The following is a 21,384-nucleotide window of genomic DNA, read 5'->3' on the forward strand; positions in this document are numbered from 1 at the left end:
TGTGTGTGTGTGACCTGTAGTCGCCTAGTGAAGTGTTTGCTCAAGGATAACCAGAAAACCCATACACTGTTTGTTTACTGTCCTGCTCTGTCACATTTTCATTAAGTTGTGTTATGTAATTACAGCTGACCCACATCCGCCATGTTGTGTTGACACTCTTGTTTTGTTGACAAAAAACGATTCGTACTTCATTTGGCTAACACGGCACGTCCGGTGTGAATTCAGGGTTAGTGCCAGAGAGAGAGCGTGTATTTCTGGTCATGTGACCTGGCAGAGCAGTGTAGGCCAACAACTCATGTGTATGTATTTCAGATATTTCGAAACCTGAACAAAATATTTCAGTGACAGAGACTGGCAAGGGCAGCAGACGTATAGCTCTGTACCTTGAAAAAACAAATGCAAAATTAAAAATGAAAAGAAATAAAAATAATTGTACAACTGCTATGTTATGTTCAGTACCTGTTTAGCCAAAGAGTTCTTATTCTTGATTTAACAGCAGTACAAATGTAACCCGTTTTAGTTCCCTGGTGGTCCAGTGGCAGCCCAGGGTCCGATTCCTGTGCAGAAAACCAACCCAGCCACTTGATGGGTTAAGTCTCAGTTCCAGTCCCAAGCCTAGATTAAAAAAAAAAAATGGGAAGGGTATCCATCAGGAAGGGTAAAACCTGTACCAAGATCAAATATACGGATCGGTTGATCTGCTATGGTGCAAACCTGAACAGGGTGCAGCTGAATGTAGCCCAATTTATACCCAGTTTTCATCACTATAGACAATACACACTGCACACACTTTATATTAATGGAAATGTTTAGGGCTCACCATTTGTCTTTGTTTCTTTAGTCATATAATATTGCTCCATTTTTAGTAAGGCCTTATATAACGCTAGTCATAAGGGACAGATATAACCTGTGTATATATAAGATGTATAAATCTACTCTTATGCGGATAGATTACTTCCCAGGTTAAACCTGACATTTGCATGAATTTGACCAGTTCCATTAATCAAATTCCATTAGTGTAGCAGTCAAACGATACATTAGCTGACTGATTAAGCCGATATATTGGATTTTGCCAATGAAATCACAGTCGATTGTTGGGCCATCCTTATGGATACATATTACTGTGCATTCAAATACACCGTGATTTATAAAATAATTTTCTTAACTATATAATCACTCCATAGTCAAATACAGTTATGTAACCAGGAGCTTTTGAACAACTTCTAAGTATGAGCATCAGCATATTTTCGGGCTTCATTATAATTTTAACGTAAATTTTATTGTGCCAAAGTTATCAACGAAGGAGACCTAAGCACAGAACAGGCCACGGCAACAGCAGTCCAAAGCCACATCCATGGAGTTCAAGTGGTAACATCCACAGCAATCCCTGTCCATGTGGTCTATCCTCAGCAGCAGTGAGCACTTTCAAGTGACCAGACTCCAACCAGAAGTAAGGAATCAGGATGGATCTGGGGAGCAGAAGCAGTCAGGATCAGCAGTATCTTAGGAGTAGCGTGTCTAGTGAAACACAGAGTAAGACAGAGTACAAGTTCCCAAGTTGTAATTACGATGTCAGTTGTGTTCAAGTCATTATAGTCGGAGCAAGCTGGAGGTGAACCTTCAGTTAATTAACTACAGAAAAGTACAGCGAGATTTTTTTAAACACTACTTCTAGAAATTGAAGAACAAAGAAAGAACCTCAAGTGAGTGTTGCTGTTTTGTGTTTTCTTAATCAATTAATGAAGCCACTGTAGGGCCTCCTGGTGGTCCAGCAGCACAATCCCGCGGTCTCATTGCTGTGGCGCAGGTTCGATTCCCGTGCAGGTCGTCACCCCAGCCACTGAAGAGTTGTGCCGGTCCCAAGTCCGGATAAAAATGGCAGGGTTGCGACAGGAAGGGCATCTGGCGTAAAACCTCTGCCAAATCATGCGGATTGAATGATCCGCTACAAAACAGCGGAAAAAACACCTCTATAAACCAAATGCTTGTGCTCAAATGCTCATAAACCAAACACAACTGAAATCAGCTTGTGAGACGAGTAAACATTCAATCTGAACAAATTTACCGTCAACTACAGACACTACATCCATTGGTTCCACAATTTTTTTTTTTACTGACACAACCCCAACTCAGAAACTAGGAGCACAAAGAAAATCCAGAGTTTCCCACTTTGTGTTGGCGTTCTTGTGCGTTCAACTCGTAAATACAATTTTTGCAACCTGACTTGGATCTTGAATCGGCATGTCACTGTGTTTTCTGAACTAAAGGCAGTTCTATATTTTTGTCATAAATATTGGAATCGCCAAAGACCTATTTTGATCGTGTCACAAAGATGGTGTGTGTTAGTTTTATGTATCTGTTGATTGTTTCCTTTTCATAGCAGGTCACATCCACACAGACTTTATTGTATGCTCCTAATATGCCTCAGCTGAGAGAAAGGACTTTTGCCTAAATGTTTTTTAATGTTTAAATGCTATGGGCTATGGAGGAAGTTTTAGCAAGCATTCAGAGAATGCCTTCTACTTTCATTATCTCTTTTTCTGTATGCTGATTTTGTACACTGAACAGTCCGTAGCTTGTAAGTAAGAATTTAATTTTTTGTATTCAGTTTAATTTAGAGTCGAGTCTGAAATGTGTAACATTTTTTGTGCTAGGTGTGTATGCTTTCATTTGGTCTGAAAGCTGCTTGAAAGCTCTTGCACAGCCATGTAATTACTGACCTTTCCCTAGACATTTATCGTGACGAGTTCAATTGGAAGACTATAATGCAAGTGATGTGTGAAATACAATAGGCCTCCATGTTCCCTTCTTAGATTTCATTTTACACCGCCTGAAATTTCCACATTTATTCTCGTCATATCGCCTTAGAACCGCACGATTCTGACACTTCGTTTCTCACTCGGTTGCTTGACCAGTTTTCTAAGGAATGATACGGAGATTACTGACACTCCAGCAGAATGTGGCATATCTCTTTTCCTTAAAGATTTTTTTGCTGTGTAGTTCATTCCTGAGCAAAAATAACTGCTCTTTAGTACAAATCATTAAGTATAAAGGTGGCAAGAGTGCATCGTGTTCTCTGGAAGTTAAAAGAACGGCAGCAATATTAAAGGCTGGTTCTGTTCTTCTGCATATATAACCACTCATAAGTCACTTATGGGTAAAAATGGTTCTCGATACACATTATGCTTAATGTTTCATTATGCTTAATGAAGAGCTCGCATACGAGGCGGCATGTGCAGCCATGACCTCACTTGCTGTATTTGTTAATTACATAGATTTAGTCAGCGGTTGTTCAGTGTTTGGGGAATTTAACATTCACTACATAATATTAAACCCATGTTATCTTCCAGAAGAATCCCATCAGCATCCTACCAGAGCGGCTGTTACCTAGGATTACTATGAGAACAGATTTACGTCTCTGTGTCTCTTGGGTTTTTGTGCAGCGTGTTTCTCAAAGAATTTATACAAAGCTTCCTACTAACACGGTTTGTTTTCCCTGTACTTATTTATAACTACCGCCAGATTTCTGGCTTTTTGTATTCCTGAGTGCACCAAGTTCCATTGAGGTCACTTAGGTTCTTCACTTGCATCTGTACGCAGCTGTTTCAATCAGTTGCTACTCTCCAGAAGAGATTAAACTCGTCATGGTGTGTGCTGTGCTGTATTGTATTCTCTCGCCAGTTCTGCTAGATCTCAGGGGCTTCAGTTATTTCCGGAGTCCAGCATGACACAGCTGCTGCCCTCAGTATTCGCAGCCTGTTGTCAGAGATGCTCTGTGTGTTTGAATGGGTGGGATCTTCCGAATCTCTTCCAAATCTCTGAAAATGGAGGCACCCTTTCATAACCTGAGCCTCATAGCTGTTTGATCAGCGGCCCATCTCCAAGCCTTGTTTGCAGCAAAGTCGACCTTGTGATATTTAAGGTTTCAATTATCATGCATGGCACAAATGAGGCTCTCATGTATGCTCCTTTTTCAGCAGGTCTATGTGAAATGCCTCCATTAGGAGTGGCCTTTCCATTGCCCCCTCCCACCAACCCACCAGCGCACTAAGCCCCCACCCCCCACCAAGCCTGCGGGAAGTTTATGGGAAGTAATCTGAACTACTTTTCTGCTTAAGAAAAGAGTCTGCATTTTTTCCCTGCTCCACCACACATTATCAGTAATATTATCCTCCTACGAGGGCTCGGACTGGGATTCTTTTCAGAGGTGCAAGAAAACAAACCGGTGCAGATCGCAATGTCCATCACAAGAGGTCATGGCTTTTCAAGCAAGCATTAATTAGTCATGTCTTTCTGAAGGCAACTCTCAATTCCACAGCAGACTCTTTTAAAGATTCTTGGTGAGGTTACAGAACCCCCTCAAGGGTGTAAATTTTCCATTAGTGCTGTTTGCGTCTGGCACGGATTGGAAGCAGATGCTCTTAATGAATCTTTGTCTTTCTTCTAACTTGCTGTGTCTGTCTGAGGAAAGCAAGCCAGAATGACCTTGGCTTTAACAATAGGAACTGCTAGAGATCCCAGGCCTGGCCTTGAGCTACTGTAAATACAGGATTAACAGGAAAAGGGTCATGAGGTTTAACTTTTCCATTCTGTTTTCGGAGTCAAAACCTCAGTTTGCTCAAAAACCAAGAACTATTTTATTGACAAATGGAGCTTGAGGTGCTCTTGCCAACAGTTCTTGTTTTAATAAACACCGGTTATTTCAGGAGCATGAGCGATGTCACAGACGGGAGTTTCCTTTGGCTTCGTGAGTGATGGAAGTGTGTCAGATGGGGATATGAACGGGTATTACAGTTTGCATGACTGCAGTGTTGAGTAGTGGAGCTTGTGGGGTGGAGGGGGGACAAGCTGGTAGAGAGGGTACTGTTATCTTTAGCCACAGTGCCGTGCCCAAGCTGAGGTAGAGTCTCTCTAACTCGCATTAGGACAAGACAAAGTTCTGCTTATTGGTGAGTCGGCTGTATAGTCATATATCTACTTTTCTTTAACGCAAATCTTGTTACATTATCAGATTCTTAAAGTGGTCGAGTGGGATTACAGAAATGTTATAGAGCAGACATGTTTAACCCTCCCTTTTTATTCCGTTGGGATAAAAAACTGCAAATCTACACAGGCATTTTTCATATAAGATTGGAAAACTCTATAGAGACCGTTGAGCCTTAGGTCTTTGCTGTTGCATGTGGTGTGGGGCAATGTGCCAAAGCAGTGGCTGGTCCAACTAGTTTTTTGTTGCGAATTAAACATTCTTTTTCAATCTTTGTTACTTCTTCTGGCTTCCTCGTGTTTAGCATGTGGTGTGTTACATTATTTCTGCTGTGTTCAAATGTTTCACGCTTCGCTCTCTGTCTCAGTTTGACAGAAAGCCGCAACCATTCCGTGCTGCAAGGGCGACCCCAAAATGTCTTCTAACGGGGACCTACAAGACGTTGGGAGCTATGGCAGCTTTTGGGAGGTGAGAAGCCTTTTTCCAGAACACACACACAGAGACACACACATACAGATACATGCACATTTATAAACTAGAGAAGAAAGTGGATTCTGGTGTAACATTCTATACTTAGGGTTTCTAGTCTGTTTTGACAGTTTGATGGGTAGGATTGAGAGAGAGAGACTCGAAATGTAATTCACAACCTCCCAGGGAGGTGATCTGCTTCACTTCCCCTCCTCCACCTCCTATATAAGAACTCTCAGTCAAGTCTGCACTCGCCTGGAAGAGAGTTAGCAACTGCCACTGAGGCTCAGCTCTGTAAAGCCACTGCATAGCAGAGGTGGCTGCTGCCCAAGTGCTTGTGGGGATGAATGAAAAAAAAAAACACTATTCTGTACCTTGTTTGGAAACCCATCAGAATAAAAGCTCTAGGATATTTTCTATGAGAAATAAGGAGCTTAGTTACACAGTACAGTTGTCTGCACAGGTTGCTTGGTTTGGCTCGGTGCAAAACGATCCACTTCCTAGTTGATTAATAATGGTGTCTTAGAGTGGTAATAAAAATCTGAAAGGTATAGAATGTTAATAGAAATTGTTATAAATGTGGATCTTCAGTATTCTAATACTGTGCAAATCTCTTCTTATTTTACATTGTCCTACCTCGTGGTGTCTGCATCTCAGCCGGGGAACTACAAAAGGACGGTGAAGCGGATTGACGACGGTCACAAACTCTGCAACGAGCTGATCAGCTGCTTCCAGGAGCGTGCCAAGATCGAGAAGGCCTATTCCCAGCAGCTGAATGACTGGGCCAAGAAATGGAGGGGTGTTGTGGAGAAAGGTGATCAGGACTTTGGGATTTAGTCTGAGGCCACAGGGGCTCTCCCTGTCCTCTCAAAATAACCTGTTACCCCAAACACACTTCTGTTGCTTGACACGACCGCTGTTTCACTTGCCGATTATAAGATTTAGTTACCAGACACGCAGATGCATCATGCTTGTTTGTTCAACATAGCCAAGTCTCATTTTAGCAATGTTAATGGCATTTAGTTTGTGGAGTCGGTTAAGGGTACTATTTTGGAGGTAAGAGAGAGTGTAAGACAAGGCCTACTTGCCTGTGTGGGCCTCACCACACTAATTTTACCAATGTGGTCTCTTTTTAAAAGGAGCAGTGAACCGTATCTAGAACTCTCATCTAGGTCCATAACCATATTGTTCCACTTTTATAGTGCTTTTCTGACTTGTATTTGTATTTTAAATGGAGAATCAGGATGGATTTGGTTATAGATTCTAGTGTAGATTTGTGTTGGGGGAGTGCACAATTTATAATAAGAGAACTTAGCATGCTGTAAGATGTACTACTATGTTCTGTAAGCACTTTAGTACAAACCACTAATCATATCATGGTTGAATTGCGGTGGCTTCTCTTTTAGATCTTCCCAATGAACTGATATGTACAGACCGTGTTGTTGAGAATCAGATAACCTTTTACAAAAAACAGTCAAATGTTTATATTTTCATTGTTTTAGTTTTTAAAAAAAAAAGAACAAGAGTTTTTCGTCTTCTAGGTCCACAGTATGGCACCTTGGAGAAGTCTTGGCATGCGTTTATGAATGCAGCGGACAAGTTGAGTGAGATCCACATGGAGCTGAAGGAAAAGCTGGTTATGGAGGACAGCGAGAAGATCCGCGTCTGGCAAAAAGACGCCTTCCACAAGCAGATGATTGGAGGATTCAAGGAGACCAAAGACGCAGATGAGGGATTCCGAAAGGCCCAAAAACCCTGGGTCCGCAAACTTAAGGAAGTGAGTTATAACTTAAAAATTCACAGCTCAGAAACACACCGAGATTTAAATAAGCTGATGAGTGTGTTGTGTTGTATTTTGGTAGGTAGAGGCCTCTAAAAAGAGCTACCACCAGGCCCGTAAGGAGGAGCGGACAGCAATGACGCGCGAGACACACGCCAAGGCTGATCCCACCAAGTCCCCGGAGGAGGTGCGCAAGTTTACGGACCGGGTGGAGAAATGCACTCAGGAAGCCGAGAAGGTAACTAAATGAAGCAACATTAGCTCCTAAATTGCTATGTTTATCTGTGACTTCTCTAAGGAACACAAAAGCTCTTGAGAGCTCATCACTCTCACGCCACCTAATGAAATCAATTATGCAGTTTAGACTAGGTGTGTACCCAGAATTCCCAGTTTCTCCGTAATCCTGAATGAATGAATCAACGAGATTAGACTATTCAGGCTTACTGCTCATGCAGCTTCCCGTATGATAACGCTATAATTGGGTGAAGAATGCTTGGTGGAGTTAGTCACAGGGTATCTTTATGGTGTGATGCATGACTGCTGTCTGTGTTCCTGGGAACCACAATGGGTGGAGATCAAAATGCTGCTTTCTGTTTAGCCAAGACAAGACAGGCTTGTTTAGAGATAGTGCAGGGCCTTGGCACTGTTTTGGATTTGTTTTGTCAGTAACTGCACTAAACGCTTAAGGACATGTGTCTGGTAACACTGTCTGTGCAATTTAAGAGGACTTCTCACACCCCTTTAACATATGGTAGTACTTCATTTGAATTACTTGCTCGAATGTGTTTTAATCAAACAGTCACTATTATAGGTTAAGGCAGAAACATCCAGCCTCTCAGGGAGTAGGTTTTTCTAAATAAAATATATATTTGATCCGTTTATTCTAAGCAACATGGTTGGATTTGGAGGAAACTAAATTACAGCCCATTTTTTTGGGAATTGTCGTGTTGCATAAAAGCTACATCACTGCTTAGCCTCATATCATAACATACACAACCGTTCCCTTTTTTCACTGGTGTAAATTAAAAATAGCTGATGGTGAGCTCATTTTAGGAAGCAAATGGAACTGCCCCACAATGCTGCCATCTCGCTGCACACAAACAAATCAAGCCAAGTCAAACCAACACCCTCATATTTCCTGTAAGCAAAGACACACCTGTAAAGAGACATGACTAGATTACTGCTCTCCTTTGCAGAGGATCGAAAACCACTCCATGTAGTCCAGTTTATTCCTTCATTAACACAGCTCACAAGTCTCAGTACTTGGTGAGTGTTTGTTCAGGTGAGAAACTCTTACTTACAATAACTATAGATTCAAGTGGAGCAGAATCCAGATACTTAAAAGCGAAAGAAAATTAAGTCTTGACAAAACAACAAACGCCACCCACTGCTGCTGGCAGAGTAATAATGTCTTGCATAATTCGGTGCCCAAAAAAACCCTATTTTAAATTATTATTATTGTTATTGTAGTGCATTGCTAAAAAAATGCATGCCATTAGCAAAAGGAGGCTTCTAAAGAACTTCACAAGCAGCAAATTCAACTTCTTTGTACTTTTTTTTTTTATTTTTATTTTTTATAAATGTCTTTCTCATGGACGGGACCTCATGAGAAAAATGAGCGCTAGGCAGGTTTCCTACTTTGTATTTTTGTGCTGCAGCCAAACCATTATGGAAATGTTGATGGTTCTAACTTCACAGAACAGAACGTCCACAAACTAATTTTCTATCAATGTCTTCACTATGACATGCAGTAACATAATTCTTGGTTTACATTGTGTGCTTCATTACAATTAGATTTAACGGTAAGCATAAACTATGCTTTTTGGTCACTTGGTCCTGAAATGGGAAGAATTTTTATTTTAATTAAAGGCTGCTTTTGTGTGTTACGCCTCAGGCGCAAGAGCGCTATGAGAAAGCCCTGGATGAGCTGAATCGCTGTAACCCACGGTACATGGAAGATATGGAGCAGATGTTCGAGATAACCCAAGATGCTGAGAAGAAGCGGCTGTGCTTCTTTAAGGAGGTGATGCTGGACATCCATCAGCATCTGGACCTCTCCAGCAGTGAAGCGTGAGTGTGTGCAGTCTTGCTTAAAGTTAAAAGTAATTAATGGTTAAAGTTTAGGTCATTACGATTTGTGTAAATATTTTACAGTACCTAGAAGGATGGAATATCCCTGCCCTAAGATCTATAAAAAAAAAAAAAAAACATACCTGTATTTCGCAATTCTAACTTGTGTAGTCAGGCTTTAGAACCCTCAAGGCTGTTTAATAGTTCAGTCATGTATTAGCAAATACGTCAAAACGTTAACTATTAGGTCTACGTTTCTTTGACTATGAACTCCGTTATCGTTGTTTACCTTAGAAGGAATGTTCAACATCATGTTGTCCATTAACTAGAGTCTTTTTTAGAACAAAGGTTGAGGCAAGGCTAACATTTGAAACTGTGCTTGCTTTTAGCTGTTATGTCTTGTATTGGAACGTTCCTGACAATTTGTCTGAGACAAAATGTCCCCAAATCCTGCTGTTGCTTTTTAAAACAATGGCATTGTATTTTTTCTCTTCTACCGCCTGTAATTATCTGCTCCCAAGATGTTAGTCCTGTGTAATTTGTGTGCAGGAATCTCCCCTGTGATCCAGGGTGTTTGGTTAAGGTGTGTTGCTTCATTCCACCAAATTTACATGCCTTCTCAAGCACCATGTATGCTTTTGCCCTCATAATAAATTACTCATAAAAAAAGAAGAAATGTGAAAAAGCTAATAAATTTATTCTCTATTGTAACTGTTTAAAAAAAAAAAAAAAAAACGTTGGAAATTTTTCACTCAGGTTTAAGGCTTTGTACCGAGACCTGAGCCAGACTATTAATGCAGCCAGTGACACTGAGGACCTGCGGTGGTGGAGGAATACACATGGACCTGGAATGAGCATGAACTGGCCCCAGTTTGAGGTAAAGTATTGAACTGGCCCCATGCTTTAAACTAACCATATTTTGAATACATTACTAATCTGGATTCAGTTAGAGGTCCTGCCAAGAACAGTGAACTGGTCCCAGTTTGAGCTCCATTGCCCCGCCCTCTAGGCTGAGGTATAACCGTGAACTGGGCCAATTTCAGTTTGAGGTCAACTGGCCCCAATTTTATGTACAACCCCAACATGAGGTACAACAGAAAACTGGCCCTAGTTTAAGGTACAGTTTTAAAGTGGCCCCAGTTTGAGGTCCAGCATTCAGCTACCTTAAGTTGACTTATTGGCCCCAGTTTTACAGTACAATAAGGAAATAACTCCAGTTTGAAGTCAGTTCTGAAATATTCCTCGTCCTAAATCTTCCCACAATTTTAGGTATACTAATGAACTGGCCCCAGTTTGAGATAGACTGGCTACTGGCACCAGTTGCACTAATGAACCAACATTAATTTGGAGTTTTCCACTCTGCAAAGGCCATTTGTTTTATGTTGACTATAAATGCAAGCATGCTATTTTTTTCAGCTACAAACTAAAGAACCCATATTCTAACATTCGTTTAGCTGAGAGATTTCCAGTAGAAGCTCAAAAAGTGCATCTGTATGTATGTTGAGCCATCCTAACCATGTGTTCTGGGCTTAGTGAATCCTAATGCGCTGATGGTGAATGCTCTGTTGTTTCCATGGCCCACGGATGGCTTGTGGAATGCAGGATCTTTCTCTCTGTGCCAGAACTCCCTTTTTCTATGTTCCATTCCAACTTTTATTTATTCTCAGACCACCCCCCCCTCACTCTGAGGATATATTTACCCATCCATCAACACCACAGTTTAAGTTCTATTTTTGCGCGACTGAAGTTAGACCCAAATATTATACTTTGGGCAATGCTTAATCAAGCCTCTGGGGCTTCTTTAGATGGACAGCAAGCATAGTGGAACCTAGAGTTAAAGTAGACTCTCAGTTCATCCTCATTTCGTTCCCTGAACACTGAAGCTCTTTGTGCAGCTCTAGAGTGATCTAGCATGTGCCACATAGAGAAGACAGAGATAGTGCTTGCCATGTATCACATTAGGATTGATTTAACGTTCATGCTTTTGTGTTGATTAATGGACTGACTTGTACTGGAGTTGTTATTTATATTTGTGGAATTAATGTATGTTCAGGGCCTGGGATATTCTCAATTCTTTTTGTGTGTTTCGCACAGGAATGGTCTCCAGAGTCCAATCGCACCATCAGCCGCAAAGAGAGGAACAGCCGAATTGATGATGTCACTTTGACTAACATCGTCTCTGCTCCTGATGAAGCGCCTCAGACACCACAAGATACCATCCGGTAAACACGCACATTTTGGCTTTCCTGTTGTGTTCGACTTGATGCAGCTCTTTTTTCCTCGATGATCTTCTCAGAATGTTGTTCTATGTATTTGGTATTAGGAATGCTTACTCTGAGAGCTATGGGATTACAGATAGAAAGAAAATATCGCTTGTTATTTGAGCTGCTTTTTCTCAAGGGAAAATTGATGCTTGCGACAAACGTTCCTCGTTTCCCCTCTCAACTCGTCGCAGGTTTTTTGAGAGACACAAGATTGACCTGTAGTACTCATTATATGATATATATATTCTAGAGCTCTTGACTATGTATAAACCTTTCAACTTGAGTGGGTTTTGCTCTTTTAGCTATCTGTATTCTTATGGTAACAGCGGTTCCCTCTGGAGGCTTTGTCCTGCTAGTCGATGTACACAATATAATTGCTACTCTAGCATTCTGGGCTCATTCAGCACAATATCTGCATGCTTGTGTGGGGTTGGTATATGGACACAGTCTTAAGCTGATATCCAGGGAATGAACTATTCTCTATATAAAATCAAGTAGGTTGTAAATATCTGTAGCACTACAAGCAGCAGAGTCCAATATATATCTGCTTGCCCTTTATGGCCATCTGTTCATCAGGGGGCAACAGAACAGATGCCTTTGCAACAACATTTAACAAAGCACATTCTGGTACTTGACGTAACGGGTTTAAAACATCAGTGCCGTTCTATTACTGGCTTGTTTACCAAAGGAGAAACATACTGTATGTACTGCTTTCAGAAGTTTGCCAACAAATAAATGGTGCACTACTTTTTTTTTTTTTATCTATTTATAGTTACACTTAATATTAACAGGTTAGTTATTTTCCATATGAAATGTTTATTTTGAGAACTGTTATTGAAATATCAGATCTGTAACCTCTGTTTTGTCTCCTGGCTAACACAGAGCTGCCAAAGACTACTCTTCAGACTGGTCTGATGAAGAGAGCCCTAAGAAGTATATAGCGGCGAACGGAGTTGAGCTTGAAGAAGAGGAGAAGGTAGCGGGTGTGCGCGTTAGAGCACTGTATGATTACACTGGCCAAGAATCTGATGAGCTGAGCTTTAAAGCAGGTATTAATCCCTACTAATGCTTATTAATGGCGCACACATGTACAAACACACATACACCATGTTGGCCCGTAGTACGCTGCGTTTGAGCATGATCATGGCGTGTGGAGTGGTGAGATTCGTCTTAAAGCTCTGCCTTCGCGTTAGTCCTGGTCTCGGACCAGCTCGACAATCAACAACGGAAAGCTACTGTATGTAATTGGTTGATCGTTCTGCCTGATGACGGACATGTCGAACAGAGCTGGACAAATCTGACTATGGGTGCTTTTGTTGTGATTCTGAGCTCAATTACCTAAAAGGATATTTAATCCGGGGTTTCCTACGGCTAATGTCGCATCAATCTCGGAAAATGTCTGCGATTGGACAGATTCCCAAGATTGATATACGAGGAAATCCTTGTATGTCCTTTTATTGTCTCACCATCGGCCCATGAGTAATCACACTTATACACAGCACTGTCTTTTTTTAAAAGCATGGTTTGATTTGGAATGTATTGGTTTTCGGAATGGATTTGAGAACCATATAACTAGAATGAAAGTAGCATGTCAGATTTCTCACACTAGCTCATACAACCCTTCGTCTTGCGGCTTCATTTGTAATGTGTTAAATGGTTTGGGAATTTGAAGCCAGTAAGATGATGAATCAGATTTAAGGCACACAAAGACTGTATGAAATGGTTTAGAGCGAGGTTATGATACTCAACAAGAGAAAGGTCTCATGTTATAATTTTCCAGAAAGTACTATGATGATGAATGTAATATTACAGATTGCAGTGTTGTGAGATCTTCTCTCCTTCAACAGCCATAAGAGGATCAAACAGTTCTACAATATTATTCTGGCATATAATGTATTCTCATGGTTCATATTTTGCTTATATAACACTGATATATTTTTGGTAGGGTTTATTCTTTCCAGCCTACCACAAAATCTTTTGTTTTGGCTTATTCATATTCTACAGAGGATCAAGCGTAGTCATGATCCTTTCCAGCCACGTCACTGCGCCAGGATTCTAAATATAATGAACAAGCGAGCGCCTCTATCCTAAAGTTATCACTGCCATCTGCTGGAGGATTTACAGTCTCACTGGATTCCACCCAGCTAGTATGCAAATAATAATTAGGTAGTGGTTTATTTCAAAAATTCATTTCTAGAGCCTGTTAAACCTACATGGGCAGCATTATGGGTTGTGAGTTCAAATCCTAGTACTCCCAAAGAGCCAGTACTAGGCTCTAAATTCTCATCTGCCCAGCTACATACTAGTTTTGTAGTCTGTCCTTGGACTAATTGTATCCAAAAATTTGCAAAACATGTTTGTTTAGAACCCACTACTACAGTACCAAGCTATTACTCAAACGAATCCACGTGATTCTCTGTCCCACAATCTAAAACCCCAATGACCGTGACAAGGATTAAACTATAGAGGAATGTATAAGCATATTAAACTCATCCAAGATATTCCTCAACCTAACCTTTGTCCCATGTGCTTCCTGTCTGACAATCTGCTGAGATGAGAGTTAATACTACCTGCATATGCAACCTTTTTGTGTTGCCCAGTCTGGGCTTCTGGTAGTCCAGATGAACCATTACTTCACAGTTCCAGTCATGAGGATCCAATGAACTGCACGGTTTAAAAATGACGCTTCTCCCCAGACATTGGCTGTGGTCCATTCTGAAGCTTTCTGAACACAGATATGGGCTAGTGGGAATCCATGTAAATCTTCTGGTAGTGGTAGTTCCCACTACAAGTTCTGCCCTAAAGGGTGTTGTAACAGGGGTGAAAGTAACTAGCATTTGGAATACACTGCAGCTTAATTTTTCCAAGCTACAGTTGGTGTTGGATATTTTATGTAATTTCAATTTAATAATGAACAGATGGCCTAAGCAGCAAAAAAAAGTCCCCCACACTGCCACCAATTTAATTTAGCACTTACAGTTCACTTAATCTCATTTTGTAAATTTGCTGACGTAAAGAAGCTACAAGCAGGCTCAACAGAAAAGCGTTCAGCTTATGGACTGGTGAAGTCATATCCTGTCAATTAATTCGGTCATCTTTGACTGGAAATCTGAGACGGCAAAAGCAGCTATATGCTGTCTGGGTGAGAAGGATTGCAGATGTTGGTCTCTCCCCTATCAACTAAAGGGACACTAGTCAATCATAGCCATCTGTGAGCATGCACCAGGGGGGAGATGTAGAATATACCCCCCTCTGCGACCCCCTTCCCCACTCCCGTGATGCAGAAAATTTGAGAAGACGCGTCTCAGAGGAAGCACAGGTCACATTTCTCCCTCTTAGGGCTGGAAGCTATCATATAATGGAGGACAAAAAGCTGGTTTGTGGAGAAAAACATTTCATTAATGTTTCTGGAAAATCCATATATAATATAAATAAAGTAAAGAGCTTTGAGCTCATACTTAGGGTGGTGATTAAAAACAGGAAATCTGATGAATAACAAAAAAAATTTTATATTTTTGCAGCAGTACTTTCAGTAGTTTTATTTGTTTTATACTTTGACTTGATCATATATTGGTAAAATGACCATTGACCATTTTTATGATCGTGACCATTTAGCAAAAATGAAGTGTCTGTCTATTGTCAGTCAAATTTGTAAGATGACTGAAGCGTTTGTGACAATCCCACAGGGATGCATTAGAGAGGTGGTCAAAGCAATGTATTTAGCACAGACTAAACTCAGAAATCTGCGTTTTCAAAGTTCACTGACTTTAGTTTTTTAAAACATGATCTAGCATTGCTTCTGTAAAAGATTCTCTCATTGTGGCTGATCATATTATTTAGCTGACAGGACACTAGCCACAGTAGGCCTACTAGAGATGTTGGGTCAGAAAGAGTATTGTTTCCTAGATTGGTTCTTTTATTGACCCTGTCTGGTTTGATTAAAAACCTGACAACTTGATTATTATTTATTGTGACTACATGGCAGAGGTTTGTCATCTGTTAAGAGTCTGTAGCAGTAGGGTTGGTGTGGGTGCAGGTTTTCATTTCAACCAAGCAGAAGCCACGCCTAAGTCTACTGAAAGCCAAGACTGACTGATGAAACAGAAGGAATCAGGTGTGGCTCCTGCTTGATTGGACCCACACACACCAGCCCTTTACAGATAAGATTGGACAACCCCTGAATACTGTAAGTCAGACGTAGTAATATTACATGGTCTTATCTATAGCCATAAATCAAATCACTAATAGTTAAGGTCACCATTCAGTTATGATTAGTCACTTGCAGTGCAGATTGGCAGTAACTCTAGTAGTTTCAATGTTAAAATCGAATGCAGGAGCTTAACACATCTGTGATTGGCAGGTGAAGAGTTGATGAAGTTGGGAGAGGAGGACGAGCAAGGCTGGTGCAAAGGGCAGCTGGACAGCGGCGAGGTGGGCCTCTACCCTGCTAACTATGTCCAAGTCATTGACTCCTGATGTCCCACCAAGACCCAGCACCTTCCTTGAGAAGACCATACCATCACTGAGCTGATCACACTGAACTGTGCCAGCGGGGCCCACCCCGGCGCTCTAGAGGCCCTGCCAGCCATTGCTACATTTACACAGGACCCACCAGAGAAAAAAACAAAAAAGCTCACATCTTGTATACTTTGAGGTTCATGGTGCCAAGGCATAAGTCATGGCTTTGTGAGAGACTTTACAGGTACAGTGCCTTTTCTGGAAGATTCAAGGGACGGATATTGAGCAGAGCTGAAGAGTTACAGTACCGTCACCTCACCATGCTCATTACAGACTTTTTGCTTTTCTAAAGGGATAAATATATTTACTTTTCCGGGGTATCATGGGGCTGCATCTACACTATGGAGGCTGCGGGAGATTTGTTTTACTCTGATACATCTGTCCTGTATTTGTGAATTTCAGATACATCAGAAATCAGTTTAAGTATTTATTTCATCCAGATCACATTGACTTTTGTTTTTCTCACAAATGTATGTTGCTGTGTACATATATAGATATTATTTTTTTCTTTAACAGGATTAGTACTTGAGGACAACTGGGCTGAACTCTTGCTGCACATCGTTCTAAATCGCTGTAGCATTCCTAAAATGCATTGGCAGTTTTCTAATCTTTCTTTTAAGCATGAACGCTTAGTTTTGTAGAATATTCTGGATTTGTACGATGCAAAGAAATTTACTGATCAAAAATGGGCTCTGTAAGACCAGTTAAGTGTTCACGTGTCCTAAAGGAATTTGTATTTTTGAAGCCGACGGATGCTGAAAAATCGAATAGTTTTTAATTTCATTTTTTTGTTTTTAATTCAAAAAGCAACATTAAAGACTCAGACCAATGACTTAGTTGAGGTTATCTGAGCAGCGCATGTGTTTTGTGTGTGCATATCTGGGTTTGTCTGTCTGTACAGACTGTGCAAGTGTCAGAAGACATGAATTATTCTGGTTTCCACATCCATTATTGATGCATAACTGTAAACCTTTAACTACTGTATCAACATCTACTAATCAGTGTAAAATAAAAAAATCCAAATAAATACAGATGAGCTAGTTATTCTTGTTTTGGGGTTTATTTGTGTTGTCGCTATGCATGGTTTAATTTCCTTTCCAGCATTAATTTATTATTATTATTATTATTATTATTATTATTAATAATAATAAATACATACTGTTTAGCATCACTGTAATATCTTCTGTTTAGCTATCTACTTGGAAAGATCATAGAGTAATATCAAGATTAATATTGATTAAAAAAAAATGAGGGAAGCCACTGCACGCAGGTACAATTTCCAATTAAATCAAAAACACTTTCAAGAGTGCTGTTATAGAAAAATAATCAACAATGGTATGGTGGGATGTAGCCCAAACGTGAGACAGAGTTACTGTTACTATCTCAAAGTTGGTTATTTTCCGATAACAGCATTTCCTGAAGTGTTTTATTCCTCTTACACCACAGTAAATTTTCCAGCATCTACAATTTTGAATTTACCGACAAAACCTACCGTTTCTTTTGGGACGTCTGTGAGACATGTTTCTATGATCACTTATGTTCTTGCAGTCATAGCCTTCTTTTGTTTTTCTTCTCGGGAATAAGATTAGGGGAACACAGTTTGTCAGGTTACTGAAAACCTTAAAAGTTTACATTGAAAAACATTTACAAGGTTTTGACACTAGAGACTCCTTCCAATAAATATTACTCTAAATAATGGTCTCCAAGCATCACCGTATCAGCAATGTTGTACACTGATTAGGAACAACATTATGAGCAGTGACCAGTGAGGTGAATAACACTGATGATGATCTCATCATGGCAGCTGTTAGTGGGTGGGATATATTAGATAGCAGATGAACATTTGTCCTCAAAGTTGATGTTAGAAGCAGGAAAAATTGGCAAGCATAAGGATTTGAGCGAGCTTCACGAAGGCCAAATTGAGATGTCTAGACCACTGGATCAGAGCATCTCCAAAACTGCAGCTGTTGTGAGATGTTCCTGGTCTGCAGTGGTCAGTATCTATCAAATCCTTTTATCTATCGTATCTATCGTATCCTTTAAGTTTAAAAGGATCTGTTGCTAAAATCTTGGTGCCAGAAACCGCAGCACACCTTGAGGGATCTAGTGGAGTCCATACCTCGATGGATCAGGGCTGTTTTGGCAGCAAAATGTTGACCAACATAATATTAGGCAGGTGGTCATAATGTTATGCCTGCTCGGTGTATGTTCTATTCGATTAACACATTTCTTATTAGCCTTTGATTATGTGGAGCGTCGCAGTCCCTGTGAAATACCTGTTAAGTCTATTAGAATGAGTGTGTCAGTGTATTCCTGTCATTTGCCTAGGAGCCAGAACTGCTATCTGGACAGCTGTTATAAAATATTAAATCAACATGTTCTGACCAATCAGAATCAAGAATTCAAAAGTGATAAAAGTGTTTTTGAGGAAAACGTAATATACCCATTCAGCTAGGTATCTATTCATGAACTGCTTATTGGATAAATTTGAGAAATCACAACTTTTCAGCATTATTATCTGACTTCTTGGTCAGTCGTTCCTATACTCAAGATGACCCATGAACTACTATACTACAGAGCCTACACATGTTTGTGGACTCCTGACCATCATGCATGACCATATATGGTTCTTCCTGTTCCATGTTGCAATAAATTGGCGCCATAAATGAATTGCTCGTGCTTTTCCTGCGTGATCCCTCCGAGCTTCCGTAGATTTCTCAGGTGAAGTACTTGGCGCCCCCTGGCGGTGCAACTCGACCAATTCTTTCAGTCCAACAAATTGAACGTTATTATGATTTGACTATTTGTGTTTTTTGTGTTATATAATACATTTGTCATACTATAAACATATTTATTAAGTAATTATTACAATGATAAAGTTGCTGTTAACTCAAACAAATAAGCAGAAAACACTAAACACTATAATTTTACACCGAACAGTTGTAATATTGTGTTGGTCCCCCTTTTGCTGGCAAAACAGCCCTGACCCATCATGCACTGTGTATTCTGACACCTTTCTATCAGAACCAGCATTAACTTCTTCAGCAATTTGAGCAACAGTAGCTCATCTGTTGGATCGGATCACACAGGCCAGCTTTGGCTTCCCACAGGTATCAATGAGTCTTGGCCACCCATGACCCTGTGGCCGGTTCACCACTGTTCCTTCCTTGGACCACTTTTGATAGATACTGACCACAGTAGACTGCACAAGAGCTACTCATAATATTATGCCTAATTGGTGTATATGCACTAGTCATTAGCATATAAGTTAAACAAGTCATGTAACCATACTTTAAAATACCTTCAATTACTTTTAATGGCTAAACACACACATACAGTGAGAGAGAGAGAGAGAGAGAGAGAGAGAAAGAGAGAGAAAGAGAGAATGAATTGTTTCCAGAAAATAACAAGTCTACTGGGGGAAGATTTGGCTCTGAACTATTGCACTGAATCACAGAGCATCAGTGCTATTCATTAAAACACGTTTATAGTCCATTATAGAATTTACTTTAATACAAGTTTCCCCCAGCACTCTATGATTACAACTCGATGGTTTTATGATGCCAGTGTATTTAAGTTATGAATGTTAGGCATTAAAATTTGATGATACCATAATGACCAATGTATCATGTTCCTGTCCTACTATACATCTTCATGCAGCTTTCTCCCTAGCACTAAGAACAGTAATGAGAACAGGAACACAATCATTCAAAGCAACACATTAGGATTTCTAGAAGCAATCTGTTGGCAAAGAGATTACTCACAAGCATCACAAAGGCAGTTTTGGGGAGTGGAAGGACCCAGGAGCTATAAGACAGTGAAGCTAGACCTTATGGCAGAGATTTTGTGACGACACTGTTATCCCAAACTTTTACCAAAGTTGGACTCACAGAATTGTACAAAATGTGTTTGTATGCTGTAATATTAAAATTTCACCCTCACTAGAGGCTAAGAGGCACACACCTGTTCCAGCATGACACTGCCCCTGTGCACAAAGCGAACTCCATGATGACATGATGTGCCAAGGTTGGACTGGAGGAACTCGAGTGTCCGGCGCAGAGCCCTGACTCAACCCCACTAAACACCTTTGTGGTGAACAGGAATGCTGATGCCGATGCAATATGTTGCATTATTGTGCAATATGTACAGTAGCAGAATAATAGTAACAATCATAATGGCATGAGATACACAGTATACTCAGTAGATATTGCACAATGTGTCACAGTGTAATGTGTGTAGCAGCATGAATGTCATGTACATAGGCAGTGTACAGTGGAGGTGATTATAACGGTTTTATATTACTGGATAAATACGATGCACAACCACTTTAACTTTTTTGTCTCACGCTTTCATATCAGTGAAATATTGAAATATTGCCATGCAAATTCTTTTTGACAAGGGGTTCCAAATCTTATCCGCAAAGGGCCGGTGAAGGTGCAGGTTTTCATTCCAATCGAGCAGAAACCACACCCGAGTCTAATGAAAGCCAAGATCAGTTGATTAAACAGATGGAATCAGGTGTAGCTCCTGCTTGATTGGAATGCTCTAACACCGGCCCTTTGCAGATAAGATTTGACACCCCTGTTTTATGACCCATTAATATATGCTGTGTAATTGACAAGGTGTTTGTTTGATATCCAGCTTTCACAAATTTTCAGTCATTTCCTTAAATTCTTTTAAATTCGGTTATTTCTGATTGCTATCTGTTTTGTCCTGAACAGATTTTTCGGACCATCAGTGGCGGGCAGTGCATTTATATGATTAATTAATTTATATGATTATATGATTAAATATGATTGGATAAATACTCTTATCATAAATATACACTACTGGAAGCAGCACGACCAAAAGAAAAGCTATAAAATGTAGAGAATAGACTACTGGGAATAATTGAATACACATTCATGGAAAAATATATTAAATACATTAAAATGCAAGTCAGTGATTCAGATCACTGCTGTTTAGGCCAGCAGAGAAGGCCTCGCTGGCCCTGAAGGCCCACCACTGTGAACCATTAATGTAAAAATAAAACTCCTCTTTGCACCACCTGATGTGTTTTATGTCACCATTTGGATTTTTATTATATTTCCCCTCAAATGCTGCAAATACTATTCACACAGGATTTCTGTGGCTGTTCAGGGCATGTGATATGAGGCACATGCTGTTTAATTTCTGACTGAGTATCTGTTGCTAAGCATCTAGCCGTACCATTCTAACACCCCATCTTTTCATCTCGTACACATTTGTCACCTCAGTGCAGGGTTACAACTGAAAAAGCACTGCTAACTCTGCTTAAGAGC

General features: G+C 40.3%; 1 protein-coding gene across 6 annotated transcripts in view; it reads left to right on the plus strand.

The window, feature by feature from the left end:
• Positions 1 to 17,126, plus strand: part of pacsin3 (protein kinase C and casein kinase substrate in neurons 3) — a 30,010-nt gene extending 12,884 nt beyond the window's left edge. For 4 of the 6 annotated variants that reach the window (XM_058400771.1, XM_058400773.1, XM_058400770.1 and 1 more), the window contains 9 exons: positions 5,352 to 5,452; positions 6,110 to 6,266; positions 6,994 to 7,229; positions 7,315 to 7,470; positions 9,127 to 9,302; positions 10,059 to 10,179; positions 11,397 to 11,524; positions 12,449 to 12,615; positions 15,927 to 17,126. In XM_058400771.1, coding sequence (XP_058256754.1) covers positions 5,399 to 5,452; positions 6,110 to 6,266; positions 6,994 to 7,229; positions 7,315 to 7,470; positions 9,127 to 9,302; positions 10,059 to 10,179; positions 11,397 to 11,524; positions 12,449 to 12,615; positions 15,927 to 16,042 — 1,311 coding nt within the window. In that variant the 5' untranslated portion in view covers positions 5,352 to 5,398 and the 3' untranslated portion in view covers positions 16,043 to 17,126. Of the gene's footprint in view, positions 1 to 4,794; positions 4,950 to 5,351; positions 5,453 to 6,109; positions 6,267 to 6,993; positions 7,230 to 7,314; positions 7,471 to 9,126; positions 9,303 to 10,058; positions 10,180 to 11,396; positions 11,525 to 12,448; positions 12,616 to 15,926 lie in introns of those variants that run through there. The other 2 variants (XM_058400772.1, XM_058400774.1) reach the window with 2 other exon arrangements.
• Positions 17,127 to 21,384: the final 4,258 nt, after the last annotated feature.

This window comes from Hemibagrus wyckioides, linkage group LG10 (genome assembly GCF_019097595.1).
Source record: "Hemibagrus wyckioides isolate EC202008001 linkage group LG10, SWU_Hwy_1.0, whole genome shotgun sequence".
Lineage (NCBI taxonomy): Eukaryota > Metazoa > Chordata > Actinopteri > Siluriformes > Bagridae > Hemibagrus > Hemibagrus wyckioides.